The sequence below is a fragment of the Pithys albifrons genome, chromosome 2 (assembly GCF_047495875.1).
Source record: "Pithys albifrons albifrons isolate INPA30051 chromosome 2, PitAlb_v1, whole genome shotgun sequence".
Taxonomy (NCBI): Eukaryota; Metazoa; Chordata; class Aves; order Passeriformes; family Thamnophilidae; genus Pithys; species Pithys albifrons.
Genome location: NC_092459.1, coordinates 86,701,712 through 86,717,939, shown reverse-complemented (window position 1 = coordinate 86,717,939; position 16,228 = coordinate 86,701,712). Strand labels below are relative to the sequence as shown.

Genomic DNA, 16,228 nt, shown 5'->3' with positions numbered 1-16,228 from the left:
TTGCAAAGCTGCCTGTTTTTCTTCAAGGCAAGCATGAAACATGAACATTATATTCTCAGGTCATCACCACAGAAAAATATATTTTCTTAAATCCTCTTGCTTGTTTGGATCATACAACAGTTAAGATTGCACTGTATCTTTCTTTGATTTTCTTATTCAAAGAGGGTGGAGCAATTCTGCATGCTTTGCCATTCAAACATTCCTGGTGGTTCTATTTTCAACTCAAAATTTTTGAATTAGTAACAGATGTGTTGATTCTTTTGACTGAAGCAGTGGGCAAATTTTTCTCTATATTTTGAATAAATTTTTTAAACTTCTATTGATCACTGAACTCTGACTCCCAGTTTTTGTTATCAGCCCTCACTGTAAATAGTATATTACATCACAGAAATCTCACTGCAGTCAGTGGATAATTATTATCCTGATATTGTAAGCATGATGAGGTGCAGCAGAACATATCTAGAGTGATTTTAAAATGCAGCTTATGGAGCTAGACCCCAATAAGGGGTAACATCCCAGTATTACACATCCCATCCAGTTTCGGTATGTTTTGCTTGTTTCTTGCCCCAGTTTCACTGAAAACAATGTCTTTCATGCCTACTAAGTAAGAAAATTGTGTTAAAGGAAGCAGGAGAAACCTGGAGTAGAAGAAAACCCTTACTCCAAAATTGCAAAGCAGGTAGCCTGAAAAATAACTGGCACACCTGCATACATATGTTATTGGTAACTCTGGTCCATTGGCATAAAACATATAGAAAACACTTGCACAGGAGAAATAGTAGGAAACTTCATAGCTCTTGTTCACGATGGATTTGGAGGTCTTGGTAGCTCTGAAGCAGGAAGGTGGACTTGTGAGTAGGACAAAAGAAAGACTCTAGAGGCAAAAAAAAAAAAATCCAATTTAAGGGATAAAAATTTTGAGTTTTAAGTTGCAACCCTGAGGATGAATTAGAGGTAGAGCTACTTTGCATTTTTCACACTTTTTGAGTGTGAGTCCTCCCCCTCTGCTCCTGAACTACCGTCATTACTGTATTTTCTTTAAGTGTTTCTCCTTGCTTTTTAAATAACATATATTTACCCCTGGTAACACAGATGCTGGCATAATCTTTTATTCTCCCTAAAGCTTTGAATTTTTTTGTTAATGTTAATACAAATACATGTTATCTTACTTGGATCTGTAGATCATCTAGCATTGAGAACTGATAGATAAGAGAGACTATAATACTTTTCTATAGTGATTTTTAAAAAGATTTGAAGTTTTTATAAGTCTTGACATTCTGGTGCACAAAAGGAAACCAACACCATGCTGGAAATGTAAAAAGCCAGGAACCAACCATTTTTGTAGGTAGAATTCCTGCTTCACCTTAAGGAGTATGAAAAATATTCACTAAGACACAATTAAGAAGTCTGAATTTTCTTCTTCCAAGAATACTGAAAATATTCCAGGTACGTTAAGGATCCAGTGTGAAACAGATGAAAGAAGTACAGAAGAAAATTGCATTTTGCTGTTGTGAAAATACCTCTGCCTCATACTTAAGACTATTTCACATATTTTCAATTTTCAAAGTTTGGTTTTACTTACAAACATTTTAAATTATCTTGAAAAATTATACACCTCAAGCATTCAGACTTTGGAGAAGTGAAGTGAAACAAAATTGATTTGTCATATAATGAAATCTTTTCTCAAAGATGCTTTCCCATTGGTGGAAAACTGAACTATAGTTCTTTAAGATCCCTGGACTGACGTGCTGTATTTGTCTAAATAGGATTTAAATAAGTGCAAAATATCTGTCTTTCGATTACTGTGAAGTAATTCTTTCTTCTTCTTCTTCTTTTTTTTTTCCTTGGGGCAGGAGGAAAGATGTCACTTGGATGTCAGGAAGCTTTTGAAATTTTCCAGCAGGACCATGCTGACAGTATAACCATTGAGGACAACAAAGGGCTTCTGAAACAGAGGTGAGTGTCACAGCAAAATACAGCTGAAGGAAGACACATGAGGGTTTATTACCTGTCTTGGTAGGAGCATAACTTTATACCAGACATCCCAGGCTTCTGTTGAGCACTTGGTACAGAAACTTTGCCTTTTCTTGCTTAGGGCATTTCATATTCAGAAGGCACTGAGTAGTGATAGAATAGAAGCCTGGACAGAGTATGAAAATGGCATGAGGAAGCTTAGTGCATATTTCCACGGGTTTTATTCATCTTCACAGCCATGTCAAAGCAACGTGGCAATGGCATTCACGATCAAGAATTATCTAGAGGAAGTAAAATCTATGTAACTGCAATTTCCATTCTCAAAAATGTTTTACTGGCTTCAGCACTGAGTTGGATAATAAGCTAGGAGATGTTTAACATATGCATCTGTCTATTATTCCTAACTTGTTTGCCAAGTGATTTTAGCTTCTCTCTTCAGTTTTGCACTTACAAACAGAAATAATACTTTCACCCTCCACATTTGTTATTAATGCTGACAAAACACTTCAGTCTTTTGGTGAAGATGGTGAGAATGGAAAAAGCATGGAAAACATGAATTTTCATACAGCGGATTTTAAACACGTCACAAATTAAACCACCAACACTTGTCCATGCTGATTGGATAACAGTGCTGTTTCAGTGTCAGTGTTTCAAGTGTTAACCCTCCTTGTACTGTAAAAGAAATATAAGGATTTGAGATTGCAGATGCCAAAAGCAGATCTCTCAATCGATCCTTTTAACTAATATTTGCCCTGACAGTTGCTTGGTTCCTTGGGGGGTTGGGAAGGGGGGAGGGGGGGGGGAAGAGTGTTGCAGGGTTTTTTGAGTTTTTGTTTGTTTGGTTTTTGGTTTATTTTGTTTTGTTTGTGTGTGAGGGGGTCGGTTTGGGTATAGGCTTTTTTTGTACTGGGGTTTTCTCCTCCAGCTTTCTACTGCTTTCTCCTACTTTAACACAATTTTCTCTTAATAGACACAAAAGACATTGTTTTCAGAGTCACCAAGTCTTATACTAATTTACCTCAGTAAAATTGAGGCAAGAAATGATCTCCGCATCTCTGTGACTTATTCAAGATCTTGCTGTTCATCACTTTTCTGAACTGATTTACTTTCTGCCTGAATCTATAACTCAGCCACAGGAACACAAATTGCCCAGGTATTAAATCTATGTAAGACTTTATCCAAGTAAACTGGATGTTTAGTAATCCCTTTCTTCTGATTAATATATCAGATGATGCCATTTCACTGCATCATCACTACATAAATTATTGTACTGCAGTCATTTCTAACACTGCTGCTTACTGAGCAGAACACTTCATGGTCACAGCATGATAATGAGAGCAACACAGTTTTGAGCCATGCCCTGCATTTCCTCTAGTCAATCATAATTCTTCCATATTTTTTTTTGTTTGTTATTACTATGAAGCAAACCCATATTTCTTTCTGGTTTCAGAACATATAATAGAGATGGGCAGAATCCACAAAGTTTGATGACAGATTTGCTTTCCCTAAAGGACAAAGAGTTTCAAACTAATGTCTTGGGTAACCCCTCTCTAATAGGCATCATCTGATTGTTGAAATTAGTGCTAATGTGGATGTTGATAGTCTGGAGCAAGACAGCTTCCCCCTGCCATTTGCAGTCATTTTTAGCAAAAATGCTTATAGCTCCAAGTTTACGAAGTTCATTAGAATGGATTTATATCAAGTTCAGTCTGTACTCTGGAATGCAGCCTCTGAACTACCAGTTACACAAAAGTTCTGTTACCCAGCCAGTGTTCAAATTGCACAGGAAGAAGAGTGTGGACACCACATGTTTAAAAGTTACCATAACTTCCCTTTTTATGTAGGCCTCTCATGTTAATAATTTTGTTTATAGTTACATAACCACTTCTGTCATACCACAAAGAGTATTTGGCTCACAAATTACTTATTTTTAGCTGTCTTATTTTTTCCTTTGGGTTTTTAGGGGAGATTTTCTTGGCTTGCTAATTATCATAGCCATAGAATAGTCTGAGTTGGAAGAAGTCTTTAAAGGTCATCTAATTGAACCCCTCTGCAATGAGCAGGGACATCTTCAACTAGATTAGATTGCTTACAGCCCTGACTTTGACTGTTTCCAGGGATAGGGCATCTATCACCACTCTGGGCAACCTGTTCCAGTGTTTTACCACCCTCATTTTAAAAAATTTCTTACTTATACCTAGTCTAAATCTAGTCCCTGTTAGTTTAAAACCATAATCCCTTATCCTATCACAACAGATCCTGCTAAAAAATTCTTTTAAATATTCCTTTAAATATTGAAAGGCTGCAATAAGGTTACCCCAGAAACTTCTCTCCTCCAGGCTGGACATCAACTCTCTCAGACTGTCTTCATTAGAGAGGAGTTTCAGCCCTCTGATCATTTTTGTGGCCTTCATCTGGACCCACTCAAATAGGTCCAGGTCTTTCTGGTGCCTCAGAACTGGATGCAGTAGTGGTGAGGAATATAGTTAGTGCTGGTAGTTCAGTATGCAGGTGCAGTGCGAGCTGCAGATGGAGTGCTGGGTGGCAAGAGCCCAAGGCAAAAGGCTGTGAAATGGCACTGACCCTTTGCAGAACAAATGGCACAGGAACCCGTGGTGCCAGCCAAGTGAACAGAGTCTTAGAGACACAGAAGGAGCCTATGACTCAGGAGGAAGAGCTGAGACTTTCACACACACAGATTGTGAGGGTATAAAATCCTAAGGGGTTCCTTTGTTCAGGGTCCTTCTTCAGAGGCATCAACCTAAGCTGTTCTCCTGTTGTTGCACCATGATTAAATTATTTTAAAGATCCAGATGTCTGAGACTCTGCTATTGGATGCCTAGGGTTGAGCCAGGAAGGTAACCTTGTCTGACTGTGAGTGTGGTCAGTGTAGGGAGGCAAGCAGTGAACCCACTGGCTCACTGGAGCTGCCTGCTGTGCAAGGACTTTGGTCCTAGCTCCAATGATGTGAGTGTGTCCTGGTTTTGGCCAAGGATGGGGCTAATTTTTTGCAGTGGCTGTCAGGGTAGATCCTGGAGCCATGTGGGCATGGCCAAGACCCTCATGTTACTTGATACCATCTTACATCATGGCCAGAGGTGTAGGGGAAAAGGACTCTCTCACTTCTGAGAAGAGGTGTGTTCCTTTGTCAGTGGAGCAAGTGTGGTAGACAGAATGGTGGGGTAATACTGGTCTGGACCAGAGGTTTTGATGGCATGGCTGCAGTTGGGTTGAACTTCACACTCTCTCTTTTGTACACTTTTTTATTATTATTGTTGTTGTTATTGTTAGTTTTCTTATCTCAATGCTGTTTCCTGTAAATAGTTCTTATCTCAACCCATGATCTTTGCCTTCTGTGCTTCCAGCAGGAGGGGGAGGGGAAATGAGTGGCAGCATGGTTTGTTTAGCTACTAAATTTGAGACTACTATTCCTAAACCAAGACAGACTGCCAGAATGGCTCCCCAGTTGTTGGGGAATAAGTACTCCAGGTGGGATTTCACAAAACTGGAGTAGAAGAGAAAAATCACCTCCCTCAGCCTGCTTGCCTCTCATTACTTTTATGCAGCCCAGGATACAGGTGACTGCAGTCAATTGGTTAAATCAAACACTGAAAACATTTGTTTTGTTAAAAATATATATAAGAGAAAAATTCTGGTTCTGGACAAAGCTTCAGAGCTCTTCACAGGGGCAGTAGCTCAGTACTGTAACTCAGTACTCTCTCTGGATTTAAAAAGTGGGAAAACCGATACGGGTAAGGATAATTTCTTTCTGAAGCTCATTGCTGTTCAAGTAAAAGAAAATAGATTCAAGCTATCCAATTAGGACCGTTGCCTAAGGGAAGTGATTTTGTAAGGGAGGTGATTTTCTACAGCTTACTTTACAGTTAATGCAAAACAATTATTTTTCATTTTTCTGTACATTAATAACTGCTTCCCTGCTTTAAAAAGCAAACAAAAAAAAACAAACAAAAACCCCCAAAACAACAACAACAAAAACCAAAACCACAACACCCCTGTGTTTATGCATGGACAGAATCAAATTTCTGCAATTTAGACTTCCTATACTTGACTTCCAGAAAACTTAATAACATCCCATTTCTCAATGCAACCATGTTCTCTTAGCATTGATTTTCTGAGGAGAAGAAAAATACATCTCATTTTCTGGTGAAATACACTATCAAGAAATTTTCCCAGCTGAGCAACTCCTATGTAATACTGCATAATGCACAAAACTTTTAAGTCCCATCTTAGTCAGTATTTCCAGTAGTAAAATTCTACTGCCCTTACAGATGTAATGTCAACCTAGTTTCCATTTTGTTGTTCTCTAATAATTTTTTCCATTTGCTTCTTTCCTTGCTGTTTGTGTTTCATCTGCTTAGCAGCTAGCTTGTTTTTTCAGTACTTATGGGCAAGTTTCATGGAAAGGATGAGTTTCACTTAAGTAACTTGTTGTAATTTCTAATAATTAAAAATGAGTGAATGTCCATTTAATTCCCTGAATGTCTCCACCGTCTCCTTAGACAGCCTCTGAGTTTGTCTTGGTTTTTGTTATAAGTTAGAAATTTGGTTTCCAAGGAGTTTATTTTTTAATTACTAGCATTTGCATTCAAAGGTGAAATCTTTGCCAAAAATGCTTGTTCTACTAAATTCACTTTGGGGTTTCATCATGGAGTATTTATCTTGTAGATAATAGAAGCCATGACTTGGCAACTTCAGTCTTTCTGTTGAGTGGTCTCCATGTAAGATCCATATGAAGTTTTTTTCAGCTAGCCATGTATAATTTTTCACTCATCATGTTTCATAGCAATATCACCCTAATGCTAGATAATACCACCTTTTTTATTAGAGGAGTATCAGAAATAGCTTTTTCCCTTTCAATCTTAGAGTCAAATCTTATGACTTTACCTGGTTTGTTTTGTTAGACTATGATTCATAGTCACAGATGGAATCTGCTGGAATGTCATAAATTAATGTCAAATTTCAGTTTATGTTATTCTGCTAGTTTATAAACTGTGGTGTTTGAGAAACAGATGCATGACCCATTCAGCTATTGGCAGTAACCTATGAATAAGGGCTGGATGGATACATGACTTCAACTTGTCCAGATAAATCTCTCTGTAAACATGAATCAGAGTTAATAGTCAACATGAGATTTTCCTCAGGAATTATTAAGTTATGATGAACTTACTACTTGACTCACGAGACCTGAGGGAAAGAAAGAGGAGGTACTTTGGGATTTCATCCCTTTGATATTTACACGCTCTTCAATGCCTGCTTGGGGCTCTAAGTCAACACCAGTAGAATAAGCTCATACAAAGTCTCACAGGTGCTTCAAAGACTTGTGCCTTCTTTATGTAATAAAGAGGAAGTGCTGAGGAAGTGCCCTCCAGCTCCAGTCATTTAGCCTTGTCGAACTGAGCTTTGAAAGCATATGTTTGTGAGCAAATACCAATGAAGGCACCTGAAATTCTAACTCATTCCAGTTTCTCAGGGAAATAGACTAGCTGAGAAGGGGCAATTTTTCAAACCCTACCTCTCCAGAGAAAAGTTGTATTTCTTTACTCTGTTTTGTCATTATTTGAGTTAGACAGAAGTAAAAATGTAGATTTCCTCAGTTACTTGTCTAAACCAAGACTCTTACAGATCAGCCAAAATCTTGCTTAACAATTGAGTTCTGTCTCCACATTCTGCGAGGTTCAACTTGGACACATTGAAGTAACAACTCAGAATTTCATGTCAATCCATGTCCTACAACAAATGTAACAATGCAGCAAACCATCCTTCTAAAATTTAAACCATTGCTATTTAGACTATTACAATGGATATTTCCTTGAACAAGCCTCACTTCTCTCAGTGACTCCTCAGACTTTACCACTGTACATTGAATTGACTGTCATTATTTATACATCACCATATATTTGGCATTTGGAAACCTGATATGTCCTAAACCTGATTTGCCCTAAACAGTTTTCTATTGTGCTGAGTTAAGTAAGTGCAAGAGAATAATTATGACAGGAACTACTGTAAAACATCAGAAAACTGACAGAGGAAAAGCACGAAAGGTGTAGGCTTGAAGTGCTAGCAGACCATAAGAAATTTTGAGTTTTGAAGTCAAACTATTTGCATTCAAGAAAAAGGGATTTTCCAAAGACTGATTCATTCATTTGTTTTCACCCTTCTCAGCCTACGTCTTGCTTGCTCTTTGCATATCTTCATGTGTATTGGTATTTGAGCAGTAGCTGAATATCATCTGAGAATCTGCATTCACTTAGTGGCTATCTATGGAAGAACAGCATAATGTGGTTTACGCACATTTTCTGTTTGAGAGGTTTCTTAGTGGTTGGGATGTATATTTCCTCACAGCACAAAATTCATCAGCAATGTGCTAGTTACAGGCTGAAATTGAAATTTCCTAGTGAACAGAAGTGCTAATATTTTCAAACATTTTGTCTTAAATTTGCTTGGTTTTGTTTTGTTTGTTTGTTGTTTGGTTTTTTTAGTTTTACTTTTATATCACTGTTTGTTAAAACATTACAAGTAAAGCAGTAAATGAAGATCAATATTGTGGTGTAATAAGAACATTTAGGAGAATCCAGTCATTCAGATAACATAGTTTTTAAAAATTAAAAGGTCAAATACATTGGTTTTGTCTCTCTAGTAAACCTATCTGATACATAGTTTCTTTCAGAAAGGTTTCTCTTAGACCAGAAAATCTTTCCTAATGAAAAATTATTTCCAATTACTTCTACTTAACACATCAAAAAGTAGTACGGAGTAATCCTGTGTTTTATTGTGATCAATTATTTTAACTTGTTATTCTTTAGAATAATTCTGTATCGTTATGCTTGCATTGACAGGTTTGCTGAAGTTAAATGCCTTGGAGAAAAACTAAATGAAGTGAGAAGTAAAATAAGTGAGTACATTTTAACCTATTTTACCTTTTAGCTGACAAAATCACAGAATTCAAAAGATATGGGAAGAGATTCTATTTTCTAAAAGAAATAGTCAATACATTGCTAATATTTCCAATAAGTTAAATTGTTAGCTGATGATAGTAGTAATAATTTTATGTACAAGTTTTGATTATTTCAAATACCACAATGTGAAAAAGAGCTCCTTCTTTATTTGACAGGATGTCTGAAATTTATCAAAAGGGGAAGTTAAGGTATTAGCATGAGGGTTTTTTAATTTTATTTTGGAATAAAAAGATCCAAACCCATCATTTGAAAGTGTCATCTCTATGGTTTAAGGGTTGTATTTATCTATAAATTTATATGGTTCCTGATAAAAGGAAAATTCATTGTTGAGTTGCCACTCTACACTTCCTTTGTAGAGATTAATTGGAACAATTCTGAGGTGTGCCTCAGCTTGGTGGGGGTTTTCATTATTTTTCCTTTAAGGCCCCAAGAGCAAATGCCAGAAATCAAGCAGGCAAGGCAGAGGGCTGGCTTGGGTGAACAAGGAAGGCGTATACCCAGTGGAAGCAAGGTCAAGTGATATGGGAAGAACTCAAAGATGCTGCTTGCCACTGTAGGGAGAAAAATCTCTGTGTCTTGAGCTCACCTGGAACTGAAGCTGACCAGAAATGTGGGACAGTAAAAAGAGTTTTTTTCAAATACATTAATGCCAATAGGCAGTATAGAAATATTATCAGCCTGTTACAACATGAGGATGGTCACCTCACAAACAAGGACAGAGACAAGGCAGAGGTGTTTAATGCTTTCTTTGCCTCTGTCTTCAACATGGATGATGGACCAAGGAGGTCTCAGTGCCCTGAGCTGGAGGACCATGACTGCAAGAATGATCAACTCCTAGTCGACCCTGAAATTGTGCAGAATCTGCTGCTCCAGCTGGATCCCTACAAATCTATGGGGCCTGATGGGATTCATCCTAGAATCCTTAAAAAGCTGACTGCTGTCATCGCACAACCTCTCTTGATGGTTTTTGAGGAGTCTTGGGATTCCAGAGAGGTCCCAGCTGACTGGAAGCTGGTGAACACTGACCTGATTTTCAAGAAGAGCAAGGAGGACCCTGGAAACTACAGGGTTGTCAGTCTCACTTCAGTGCCTGGTAAAGTTATGGAGATGATTATCCAGGGAGGTATTGAAAAACACCTGAAAGACAATGCCATCACAGGCAGCACAGTTTCATGAGAGGAAAGTCTTGCTTATCCAACCTGATCTCTTTTTATGACAAAGTAACCCACCTTGCTGTTTGAGGGAAGCCAGTTGATGTAAACTATTTGGATTTCAGTAATGTTTCTGATGCTGTCTCTCACCGGATCCTTCTGGACAAAATGTCCAGCACACAGCTGGATAAACACATCATGACGTGGGTGAACAATTGGCTCATGGGTTGAGTAATAGTGAATGGAGTAATATCAGACTGCCAACCTGACACTAGTGGGGTTCCACAGGGCTCTATCCTGGGTCCTGTGCTCTTCAACATCTTCATAAATGACTTGGACACAGGTCTGGAAGGGATAATAAGCAAGTTTGCAGAGGACACAAAAAAAGGAGGAGCTGTTGACTCCCTCAAAGGCAGGAAGGCCCAGCAGAGAGACCTCAACAAATTAGAGGATTGGGCAATCACCAACCATATGAAGTTCAGCAAGGGGAAGTGTCAGATTATGCATCTGGAATGGGGCAACCCTGCATGTACAGACAGACTGGGGAATGAGATGTTGGAAAGCAGCGCTACAGAAAGGGACCTGGGGGTCCTGGTCAATGGCAAGTTGAATATGAGTCAGCAGTGCCCTGGCAGCCAGGAGGGCCAACCCTGTCCTGGGGGGCATCAGGCACAGCAACACCAGCCAATCAAGGAAGGGGATTTTCCCGCTCTGCTCTGCACTGGGGAAGCCTCACCTGGAATATTGTGTGCAGTTTTGGGCACCACAACATAAAAAGAATATTAAACTCTTAAGGTGTCCAAAGGAAGACAGTGAAGATGGTGAAGGGCCTTGAGGGGAAGGTGTGTGAGGAGTGGCTGATGTCACTTGGTCTGTGCAGGCTGGAGAAGAGGAGACTGAAGGGAGACATCATTGCAGTCTACAACTTTGTAGAGGAGCAGACACTGATCTCTTCTCTGTGGTGACCATTGACTGGACCTGAGGGAATGGCCTGAAGTTTTGTCAGTGAAGGTTTAGGTTGGATATTAGAAAAAGGTTCTTCACTCAGAGAGTGGTTGAGCACTAGAACAGACTTGCCAGGTAAGTGGTCACAGCACCAAGCCTGGCAGAGTTCAAGGAGCATTTGGACAATGCTCTCAAGCACATGGCGTGATTCTTGGGAATGGTCCTGTGCAGGGCTAAGAGTTGGGCTTGATGATTCTTGTGGGTCCCTTCCAACTCAGCATATTCTGTGATTCTGTGATGTCTGGCAACCAGTTTCAGATTGTTCAATGCCAAAAATCACCTATAGATACATTCAACCCCAAGCTAGAGTTTATCTGATTCCCCTAGTAGTCTTTGATAAGTTCCTAGTTAATTTCTGAGTTCTGTTGATTTCAAAACCAGAGTTTCTTTTCTTAAAACTGGCTATTCAGGCTCTCTGTCAGGTTTTCCCCTATCCCCGAAGTTTTTGGAGATTAGGTTAATTTCCTCCCATATGCACATATTCAAGCAAACCATATCTCTTCAAGCTTCCAGATACAGGCTGTGAGGGACCAGATTTAAAGGCAATCTGGTATCCAGGGCAAGTGGTATAGACCTTGCTATCAGTTTCTATCTCCTTTCTCTTTGGGTGGCACCAGCACAGACACAGACAAAGAAGTCATTATTATCTCTTCATGTCTTACAACAGCAGTTGACTTCTGGGAAAGGACAGAAATCTCACAGCACAACTGACAAGTGCTCTGTACTTACCCTGTAGCCATGATTATATGCTCTGTGGTCATGAATGATAACTACTGCCAGATTCCCCTCCCAATCACCTTCGGGTACACCACAAGTCCCTCAGAGATCTTACACAGTATATTTAAAGTTATGCCAGATATGTGGAAAGCCTCAGCCATGTTGGCAAAGTGTTTTCAAGCCACAGCACAAATGATGTTTGGAAGGGATCCAGAAGCGGAGAAATCAGGTGCTGAGGCCTGCTGCAGCAGTGTTCTGAACAATAGGTGATTTCAGTAAGAAAGGACACTTGAATTCACCTGTCTTCTCATAGTAGGTTAATTTATCTCCATCAGACTGGCCAAAACACAAATGTCAGTACAGAACCTGTGCATTGATATCCACAGATTGACCCATGCTAATATAATTTCAGTATCTAACTTGCAACTATGGGTCTCTACAGTGCCCATTATAAACTCACTTAACTCTGCCAAGTAGGATTTTTCCCCTGATAAACTTGGAAAACCAGGTTAAACCTACTGTGGAGGACTCTTTTATTCTGCTGCCATCTTGAAGTCCACATTGCCCTGGATTCCTTCGAGCTCCTAGATTTGCTCATCTATGTTAAGCCCAACAGATTCTTGGCCTCATGGAGGCAGAGTCAGAGCCAGCACTGACTGTCAAACTTCTTTCTCTTGCCCAAGTTAAAATGCATTTTGGAGCAGGAATAGTGAGCACTAGCAATAAGTAGCCACACAAGAACATCTTTCTCAGTACCTGGGGCTGCAACTGTGCTGTGTGAAGACAGCAGCCTAGTAGCCACCATAAATGCACCTTTTATCTGATGCAAATTTCTTAGGGGAGAACAAATGTTTGAAGGGTATGGGATACAGTACAAGAAGTAGTGGGACATGTGCCAGTCCTGAAGGTACCTCTTGCATTGTCATGCTGGGACAAGACTTGTGTAAGTCCCTTGAGATTTGCAGGAGTCTACTGTGGTAGCTCTCAGAAATAATGTAATAATGCAATGTAGATGTAGCTTCTCTAGACTCTGTTTCCATGGATCACAGCAAAATCCAAAAGAAATTCTTGGTTTGGACTGAATTGCTGTGGGTTTTTCCTCAGTAACTTAGGCAAAATTCTGATAGCTATACTGCAGTACAGCATGGGTTTTTCTGCAATTAAAAACATCTGTTTTAAGACTTGGTTTTGGTTAAGTTCTTAGGTATTAGAAGTGAAACAATGAAGTATATCTGGGAAACACAAACAATACAAAAATCTGAGGGCATATTCATATGTATCTGTAATGTAAAACCCTAAACTGATCCCTTGAACAAAACAAGCAGCTGTGTAACAAATTAGTAGTATTGCACTGAACTTGACAATGCTTACATTCCTCCTAAGGGAAATTGCAAAAGGTTGTAGACCACATGAATGCTGAAAAGTTCCTCTAAGGCTCAAGCTAGAAATGACTCCAAGGTTCTAAGAAAAAATGCACAAAACATATTTTGGTTTTGTTTTGGTATATAAAGTGTAGTTACAAATAAAGTGTTTTCAAATCAAAAATTAAACCAGAAAAACAGTATTTTCATTTAGTTCATACTGTAATCCTACTGTATAAGCAAGAAATTCCATCCATATTGTATCCATTTATAGCTCTCCATATCTTGACCTATGCAGATGTACTCTACTTTGTGTATGGTTTTTAAACATTGATGTGTGAGGCTGGAGAGTGATCATGTTTTACAGTCCTTTCTTCAATTCTTTCTGTGTAATTTTATGCAACATGTGAAAGTTAACACTCTGGCTAATACAAATACTACATTTTATTCATCTGTCCTTCTGTCCTGCCCAGCTTTGTCTTGAACATAGTTGTTAACTTTTTTGCCTATAACCACCTCCTAACAATTATTAAATTTTTACATAAAGTAAAGATGGCTTATTCATCTTAGTCAATGCAATTACACTACTTTATATAGTTTAGCAGCCTGAAACAATTTTGCAGTTGTCTGTTTCATCATAGCATACATACTCAGGAGGCCATTAAAGATGTAAGTAAGTTTACTAACCTGCCAAATCTTTACTGAAAATATGGTAGGAGAAATAAGAGTCATCTGTGGCCTCCAACTAGATCTTTAATTTACTTTTATTATTGTTTCAGTTTCCTTAAGCATTTCTGGCTGCCTTGTTGTGCACAATCAAGAACAGATCCCATCAATATCAGTTTCTGTTATTTCTAAGGTGTTCTTAATAGTGTAAAACTATGCACCATAGAGGCCATAGAGCCCATTTCGTGCAGTCTGGTTACATTTTGAGATACTGACAGCAGCAGTTGGCCCTAACTTTTATGTGATAAATACCCTTTCATTCTGATTTTGGAATTATTAGTCTTTTGCAGTGAAAAATACACAGAATACTCCAATCCCTTCTTAATTGCGTTAGCATTTCAAAAACATCAGGAAGTTAGGGCTGTAAAAAGAAGTCTCCAGTAAGATTTTCATGGTAGGCTTTTGTTGATGTTGCTGCTTGCATAAAAAGATTAAGGAAAACAATGTCTAGATTTAAGGTGGATTTCTGGTGTAGAGTGACTGTAATATCAGGAATGAGACATTGTGGCTTTCATGCCTCTTTGCTACTATACCACATAGTCTTGCATTCTGTCTCCTTTCATGTTTAGTAGTGCTACAGAGAATACAGAGATTTTTTAATTATTTTTATGGAAAATAATGTGTATGTCTTAGATTTGTCATTATGCTTTCTTTTCACAATGACTTCCTAGAAGTAAGAAAGTGAATTTTATTGTAGGTTGAAAATTTTCTTTTTCTGATACTTCAAAACAAAAGAAGAAAAAGAAGGAAATATTTCTTACTCAGGGTCATTTTAGTAACCCTGTTTGTGGCATTGTCACACAAACCTCTGTATAGACCCAAATAAAGGAGCAGAGGGTTGTGGTGCAAAAATTGAGGGTAGTTTTTTTTCAAGTCAATATATTGCAGAAACACACCATAAGAAGGCAGAGAAATGGTATGGATTTTGAACAAGTAGACATGTCTGGATTTGTTTGAGTGAACTATTCAGAATTGTTTACATATGACTGGAGAATGTACCCAAGAACTAGACTTTAAAAGACAAATAAAAAAAACCAACATGAGTGAAACTGGAAAAAAATAACTGAGAGGTCAGGAAATAAATGAGAATTCTGTAACCAGTGTAGATGTGGAAAGTGGGCCAACTCTGACACAAAGTACATTTTTGCCTTTCTCCAACATTAAGTACTTTAAAAGTGTGTATTTCACTGGGTAAAGAAAAAGAGATAGATTTCTTTTCTTGAGAAAAAAAAATGCTGTGCCACTGCATGTGTTTTTGTATAGTATCATTTTCAGAGAGTTGGGGTTTCTAACAAGAACTATAGATCCTCTTGGTATTACTGAAAAAAGCCTTAGTGAAGGAAACTTGATGTTGGAGCCAAGGATTTTATTTCAGAATAGTGAAGGTATAGAATTTCTCCTTACAAAAACTTGAGTGACTGTGCCAGCACATTGTGATGGGTCAACCTCAGCTGGCTATCCAGGCACTCTCTCACATCCTTTCCTCACCAGAACAGAGGGGAAAAGTAAGAAAATCTTCTGGGTCAAGATAAAGATGAGGAGATCACTTAGCAACTAATATTACAGGTAAAACAGACTCAAAATTGGTTTACTTTGTTTGCCAATTTAAATAGGGCTGATGAGAAGCAAAGACAAAATCTCTGAAATCAAAATTTCTCCCATTATCAGGGTTAGCAGGAGGGGTTTTTTCTTGGGTGCTGTTATCAACAAGGTGGTTTTACACGATTACTGAGAACATTCCATGTGAAAGGACTCTGACAGTAAGGACTAGTCTTCATCTGAACAAACTGCAAAGCACGAAAGAATGAAAACAAGGCCCAACTACTACTACATTGATCACAGAGTGAGTTGGGGGAATTAAAACTGCTATTTTCAGTGTAAGTTAAACTGATATATTCATTATGAATTTTTACACTAAAAAAGTTGCCTATGTACAAGAATGTGCTATGTGTTAGATGCATTTAAGAGTAGTAAAAATTTCCAGTTAATTCCTATAATTGTCTGGCTATTTTGGTGTATTTTTACTATTAGGTTTAGTTATTTCCTAAAGGAAAAAAGCATACTAAATGGTATTTCATGCCCAAATGGAAGCAGCTGTTGTTTCTAGTCTATCCAGAAATCAGCTATCATAATGATTGAACCTGGGAGAGGAAGGACAAACTCATGTGGGAGTAATAAGAGCATGAGGAAACAGGCACTCTTGGAATGAAGAAGGGAAGGTGGGTGGATTATGTGCACATGATGTTGATGGTGCATCCATACCCACAGGAATGCTGAGCTGTATTACTGCTCTGCCTCATTTCAGGCTTTGAGTTTA

The 16,228-nt window shown here is 38.5% G+C and overlaps 1 protein-coding gene across 1 annotated transcript in view; it reads left to right on the top strand.

The window, feature by feature from the left end:
• KIF6 (kinesin family member 6) overlaps positions 1-16,228 on the top strand; it is a 162,062-nt gene that overhangs the window by 101,319 nt on the left and 44,515 nt on the right. The window contains exons 13-14 of the mRNA XM_071548023.1: positions 1,854-1,956; positions 8,832-8,887. Of these exons, the coding sequence (XP_071404124.1) occupies positions 1,854-1,956; positions 8,832-8,887 (159 nt within the window). The remainder of the gene's footprint in view (positions 1-1,853; positions 1,957-8,831; positions 8,888-16,228) is intronic.